Here is a 7,203-nt window from a genome sequence, read left to right as displayed (position 1 = left end):
AGAGAAAACAGGTTTCTGATGAATGCCTCTGTCAGACAGTTTTAGATTTTGATTGTGTGTGTGTGTGTGTGTGTGTGTGTGTGTGTCTGTGTCTGAGTGAGAGAGTGATTGAGTGAGCACAAGAGTGTAAAACTTACACTTTGTGAGTCCAGGTTTGATCCATCTTTCTTCTCCTTTTTCCATGCTGAAAAATATGAGGTGGGGGGTTAATAGCCTGAACACAGCTTATCACGCATATTCACACTCAACTCATGTCAGCCTGTTCGGCTTACCTAAGTGTCCCCAGTTTACAATGTGGATCCTCCAGTCTAACAGAGAGCAGCTTCACTCCTGAGTCTCCCGGGTGATTGTAACTCAAATCCAGCTCTCTCAGGTGTGAGGGGTTTGAACTCAGAGCTGAAGCCAGAGAAGAACAGCCTTCCTCTGTCACTAGACAGCCAGACAAGCTACAGCAACAAAAAAAGGGTTTAAGATGTCTCTTAGAGGAAAATACAAGCACACGACCATAAAACGTAAAATGACACATGCAGTTCAAATATTTTCTTAAAATATGTCCTCTGAAGTTGTGAATGTAAAACATATACTCATTTCCCACTTTATTAGGTACACCTCTCGTGTTCTGGTTAGGACGCCCTTTTGTCTCCAGAACGGCCTGAATTCCTCAGGGATTCTGGCCCATGGTGACTGCTTAGCATTACACAGCTACTGCAGAGTTTACTGCAGTACAAGTTCATGGTGTGAACCTCCTGTTCCACCTCATCTCAGAGCTGCTCTATTGGACTGAAACCTACGATGCACACTTTCTGACATGACGCATTATCCTGCTACAAGTATCCATTAGAAAAACTGAACGTACACGGTCAACAACAATGCTTAGGCATGCAGTGACATTCAAATTATTCTAAATTGATTTTAAGGGCTTAATATTAACCAGACCGTAAATTCACCAGCAGCAGCCTGTACTGTTGACACAAGAGAGGGTGGAACTGTGGTTTCATGCTGTTTGCTCCAGAGTCTAAAGCTGTGCATGTTGAAGCAGAAATTGAGATGAATCAGACCAAGACCAAGTAATGTCTTTCCACGCTTCACTTGTCCAGTGTTAGTGGCTATGTGTCCGCTGTAGCCTCAAAACATAACCAATATTAAACACAAAAACATAACCGATGATTCACCGCTGGGAGGCACATGCTATTTGCAGTAATGAGCAGATATACTTAATGAAGTGGCCTATGACTGTGTAAGACTTCAGTCAGGTGACAGTAAATACTTAATGAAGTGTGCTATGACTGTGTATGACTTCAGTCAGGTGACAGTAAATACTTAATGAAGTGTGCTATGACTGTGTATGACTTCAGTCAGGTGACAGTAAATACTTAATAAAGTGGCCTATGACTGTATGACTTCAGTCAGGTGACAGTAAATACTTAATAAAGTGTCCTATGACTGTGTATGACTTCAGTCAGGTGACAGTAAATACTTAATAAAGTGGCCTATGACTGTGTATGACTTCAATCAGGTGACAGTAAATACTTAATGAAGTGTCCTATGACTGTGTATGACTTCAGCCAGGTGACAGTGAATACTTATTAAAGTGTCCTATGACTGTGTATGACTTCAGTCAGGTGAATACTTAGTAAATACTTTTTCTTTACTTACTTCAGTATCTCTAGTTTGCAGTGCGGATTCTCCAGTCCAGCACAGAGCAGCTTCACTCCTGCATCCTGAAGATCATTGTTACTCAAGTCCAGCTCTCTCATGAGGGAGGAGTCAGAACTCAGAAATGAAGAAAGTACATGACAGCTGTCCCCAGTGAGGTTACACCAGCTCAGTCTAGATAAGAGATCATGTGTGTCACTGAGAAACCAACTTAAAAAGTCTGTACTCGGCAAAAAAGGAAAAGACAAAACACACAAAACCCTCACAGTCTATCAAGTGTATGATTTCTGAAATTTTCCTTTTGAATTACCCCATGCTACATAGCTTACCCCATGTTACCCCATGTAACATCGCTTAATTATTTCCAATTTCTTCCAATACTTCTTTGTGATTGATCCAGGGCATTTTTACCTCAAATATGTTGTTGTAAAGCTCTCCATAACATTCTTGTCATGAAAACCTGTCCTATTTGGATTCCAGCACCATTAAGCGTGTGCATTTCCTACATATATTTTAAAAATACTGACCTCAGTATCTCCAGTTGAGGGCGTGGATTTTCCAGTCCATCAAAGAGAAGCTTCACTCCTGAATCCTGAATGTCGTTGTGACTGAGGTCCAGCTCTCTCAGATGAGAGGAATTTGAGCTGAGAGCTGAGGTCAAGACTTTACAGGTTCCTTCTGTGAAATGACATCGAGCCATCCTAAAAACAGCATGGGGATCACAACACAGAGTGCGCGTTGTCATGGTCACAGCAGGAATACTTGAGGGGATGAGAAATCATACTTTGTGTGTCTCTGTGTGTGTGTGTGTGTTTGGTCAAAATAAGAACTGGAACAAATTGGAGCTGGAACAGATCACAAATTAGATCTGGACTTTATTAAAGTTTAACGATTAATTAATGTCACTGACATTTCTAGAATGACTTACTTCAGTGACTCTAGTTTACAGTGTGAGCTTGTAAAGGCATCTGAGAGCAGCTCCACTCCCTCTTCAATCAAGTAATTATCACTCAAGTCTAACAGTCTCAGGTGAGAGTCCTCTAATTTCAGAGCTGAGGCCACTTTCTCACAGCAGGCCTTTGAAAGTTCACACCTGGCAAACCTGCAAAATATTGTATCAAATCATGTCATATGATAACATGTAAAGATACAAACACCACATTAGCATATAAAAGTATTTTTGAAATTACTGAAACACAAAGGTTTTGAATTATGCTCAAAATAGCACAATAAGGTAAATGTGCATTACTGTAACCAATATCCTGCATACTCAAAACAGAAATAAAACAAATTTGTTGTGGTACACGTACAGTGCCTTCTTGCAGCATCTCACAGCGGAGACCAGTCTTCTGCAGGCCTCGCCTGACGTGCTGTATTTCTTTGGGTTAAACTCATCTAATATCTCTTCAGACATCATTAGTACATATGCTAGTGCTGAACAGTTTGCAGGAGTGAGATGCCTTTTGGGGCCTTCTTTTGAGCTCAGATATGTCTGCACTTGTTTATACAAGGAGCGATCCTTAAGTTCAAGCAAGCAGAAGAAGTGGTTGATGGCTTTATCAGGGGAGAGGTCTTTGTTCTGCATTTGCTTGATGCGTTGGATTGTTTTGTTGATGCACTTGGTGCTGTTGTCTGTGTGTGTCAGTAGGCCCTTGAGAAGTTTTTGGTTAGACTCCAGTGAGATGCCCAGAAGGAAACGGAGAAAAAGGTCCAACTGTCCCTTTTCACTGTTCAGGGCCTTTTGAATCACGTTGTTCAGAAGCGTTTCCAGTTTAACAACATCGGGCACATCGTTATCAAAGAAAAACTGAAGGGTTTCTTTCTTCTTGTTAACATAGGAATAAAAGACAAAGAAAGCGGCCAGAAACTCCTGAACACTCAGGTGCACAAAGCAGTAGTACTTGCCCTCATAAAAAGTAGACTCTTTCCTAATGATCTCAGTGCACAGGCCTGAGTCCTCTGAGGACTCACTGATGTCGATGCTACACTCTTCCAAATCTTCTTCAGAAAAAACAATGACTCCATCCTTCAGCTTTTTAAAAGCAAGCTCAGCTAGTTTTAGAAGTAATTCTTTGTTCAACATCAAACACTTTTCTCGATTATATTCGTATAATCCACGACGTTTTTCATTCATCATGGTTGTCTGTATGAGCAGGAAATGTGTGTACATTTCTGTTAGGGTCGCAGGGATGTCTTCAGCACTGTTTTGGCCCAACATCTCCTGTAAGACTGTAGCTGTGATCCAGCAGAAAACTGGGATGTGGCACATGATGTACAGGCTTCTTGACGTCTTGATATGAGAGATGATTTTGTTGCTTTTGGTCTCATCGGCGACTCTCTTGCGGAAGTACTCTTCCTTCTGTTTATCAGTGAATCCTCTCACCTCAGTCACCAGGTCTACATATTTACGCGGGATTTTACCAGTAGCTGCTGGTCGGGATGTTATCCAGATGTGAGCAAACTGAAGTAGGTTGCCTTGGATGAGGTTTATTATTAGTTGATCGACTGTTGCTTTTCTTGTTACGTCAGTCAAAATCTCGGTGTTGAAATCAAATGGAAGACAACTTTCGTCAAGTCCATCAAAGATGAATACTATCTTATATTTGTCATATGTCTTTTCCTCCATTTGTCTTATTTCTGGGTGAAAAGTAAGAAGAAGATCGTGAAGACTGCATCTGTCCTTAATTCTGTTCAGCTCTCGGAAAGGCAGCACAAACAGGAAATCGATGTACTGATTGGCTTCTCCTTCGGCCCAGTCCAGAATGAACTTCTGAACAGAGACTGTTTTTCCAATACCTGCAATGCCTTTAGTCAACACAGTTCTGAACTCTCCTGTTTGATCAGGCAATGGCTTGAAGATGTCATTGCAGTTGATAGGTGTATCTTGGAGTGTTTGAGAACTAAATGCGTTGTCGATACGTAGAATCTCGTGTTCCCTGTTCACCTGTTCGTCACTTTCTCCCCGTGTGATGTACAACTCTGTATAGATTTTGTTGAGGGATGTTCTGTTTGCTGTTCTTTTGGTGCCTTCAAAAATGGTCTCAAACCTTTTCTTCAGATTAGCCTTCTGTGAAGCTGTGATCTTAGATATGCAGGTCTCTGATCCTAAATCTGAGTTGTGAAAGTCAGATTTGTCCACTATTTGAGAAAAATAAGATGCAGAAAACCAAGGGTTAGATGAGCACCGTGAAAAGTAAAGTTAATGCATACTGTGTAAAGTATTACACTACATTTAAACTTAAGTTAAACATAAAATTTCAAATGAAAACTTTGAGTGTCTGTGTGTTGGGAAATGTTTTAGGGTTTTCAGACACAGAGTAGCATAGGTTACTTACACAGGTCATAGGTCATAATTACATCATTGGCTCAGGTGCTCAGCACCGTGAGTCTGATGTGAAAAATAATTACAATCTTTTTTTTTTTAATATACTTTTTTTCTTTTTCATTTCTTGTTGCTATGCATACAGGCCTAGTTCTAATTACACACTGCAGAAATACTCAGATCATCATTTTCTCTGGTCCCTTCACTGAAGGCCATCTCATAAAAATGATGTACAGTGTGTAGTGTATGTGTGATTCAGTAATAAAAGTAAAATAAATGATGGAGGTATTCCTGTTACCGTCTCCCAAGATCTTTTGTAACTTCTCAGCCAGATTATTCTGCTTCATCTTCCTCAGGATGAGCAGCGTGATCTCCACTACTCTTGCCCCATACGTGTCCACTATCTTGTCCACTGTGTCCTGTGCATCAGCATTCTCTAGCTGAGCTTTTGGGATGTGAGAGAAGCCTTCCAGCACATTCTCTGTAGTCAGGTACCACCTGAATCTCTTCAGCTCTTTTTCCACCAGTTGATCGAGAATGTCCAGCAAGACCTCTGGAACAGCTGGCATCTTAAATCACTTCACCTGAAAACCTGCTGAATTCACAGAGTCAGTTATTACAATTACTAAGTCTCTCTCTCTCTCTCTCTCTCTCTCTCTCTCTCTCTCTCTCTCGGCCTTGTTAGCTTGTTAAAATATTGTAATTGGCTTTCATTGCGTTTGCAGATATATAAATATTTTTACTTGATGAGCTTTTTTCCAGATCTCCAAACCTACAAATTTTACATGCCAAAAATCTGAGCCGATTAAGACCAACGTATGTATGTAGTATACGGTACCATTATGTATGATATAATATACTTGGAACAAAATTTATTCAAAACATTTGCTTATATTACACATGCTGAACTGTTTCCTTTTTCTTAGCACTTTGCTCACTTCTTACTTCACTTCAAAAATATTTCATCACTAACACAAGCATTTTGGGAAAAAAAAAAAAAAAAGGACTCAGTTCTTTCAGACAGGTTTCAGTTTTCATTTGAGCACACTGTCTCTATGGTGAACACATAACTGTCATATTATAGGATCATTTCACACAAGCATGTATGGCTCTACCTGCAGCTCCACTGAGACACAGTTCCACTCAGACACTACACAGTCCACACTGTCTCTATGGTGAACACATAACTGTCATATTATAGGATCATTTCACACAAGCGTGTATGGCTCTACCTGCAGCTCCACTGAGACACAGTTCCACTCAGACACTACACAGTCCACACTGTCTCTATGGTGAACACATAACTGTCATATTATAGGATCATTTCACACAAGCGTGTATGGCTCTACCTGCAGCTCCACTGAGACACAGTTCCACTCAGACACTACACAGTCCACACTGTCTCTATGGTGAACGCATAACTGTCATATTATAGGATCATTTCACACAAGCGTGTATGGCTCTACCTGCAGCTCTACTGAGACACAGTTCCACTCAGACACTACACAGTCCACACTGTCTCTATGGTGAACGCATAACTGTCATATTATAGGATCATTTCACACAAGCGTGTATGGCTCTACCTGCAGCTCCACTGAGACTTTGTGCAGGACACAGTTCCACTCAGACGCTGCTCAGTCCACCTGGCTCCTCCCTCACATCTTCTCTGGCCTGCAGTGAATCTCCATGACGTGGGTCTTTGTCAACCACAAACGCTCTGTCTGTTTACTTCTGTTTTGCCTGTCTATCAATCCCTCGACTTAGGCTGGCATGCATGATACTAAAGGCTTGATTTACTATATTGGATAATGAAGAGCAAACAACTGTCTACAGACACTAAAAAAAAAAAGTTCAAAGGTACGAATAAATAAAATAGGAAAAGAAAAAAAAAAGACCTCTCTCGTCTTTTCCTATCAGGGTAGTTTTTGTTGCCACTTAAGAAATGCAGGTCACTGAAATACTTTTTTTTTCTCAAAGTGTGATGTTTCAGCAGAATGTGAAAAAATAAAAAGAACAGAAGAAACTTGAATCAAAAACACAACACAAACATGACATTTTTTAAGGAACTCACTGAGCTACATGTTTGACACTCAGTGAACAGCAGGGACCACATAACAGGCACTGTTCCAGTCATTACTCCTGTGCATACATTTAAAACAAACAGACAAAGAAATAAACCAACAAAGAAACAAACAAACCTCCGTCAACATAACAAATGCCACATT

The 7,203-nt window shown here is 40.6% G+C and overlaps 1 protein-coding gene across 1 annotated transcript in view; it reads right to left on the bottom strand.

Annotated features, from left to right (window-relative positions):
* LOC115817137 (NACHT, LRR and PYD domains-containing protein 3-like) overlaps positions 1-5,547 on the bottom strand; it is a 6,108-nt gene extending 561 nt beyond the window's left edge. The window contains exons 1-7 of the mRNA XM_030780382.1: positions 5,277-5,547; positions 2,967-4,794; positions 2,585-2,758; positions 2,184-2,357; positions 1,657-1,830; positions 273-446; positions 138-184 (exon numbers count right to left, since the gene is read on the bottom strand). Coding sequence (XP_030636242.1) covers positions 138-184; positions 273-446; positions 1,657-1,830; positions 2,184-2,357; positions 2,585-2,758; positions 2,967-4,794; positions 5,277-5,547 — 2,842 coding nt within the window. The remainder of the gene's footprint in view (positions 1-137; positions 185-272; positions 447-1,656; positions 1,831-2,183; positions 2,358-2,584; positions 2,759-2,966; positions 4,795-5,276) is intronic.
* Positions 5,548-7,203: the final 1,656 nt, after the last annotated feature.

This window comes from Chanos chanos, chromosome 7, assembly GCF_902362185.1.
Source record: "Chanos chanos chromosome 7, fChaCha1.1, whole genome shotgun sequence".
Classification (NCBI taxonomy): Eukaryota; Metazoa; Chordata; class Actinopteri; order Gonorynchiformes; family Chanidae; genus Chanos; species Chanos chanos.
Note: the sequence above shows the minus strand (reverse complement) of the source record. Positions and strands in the feature narration are given on the sequence as shown.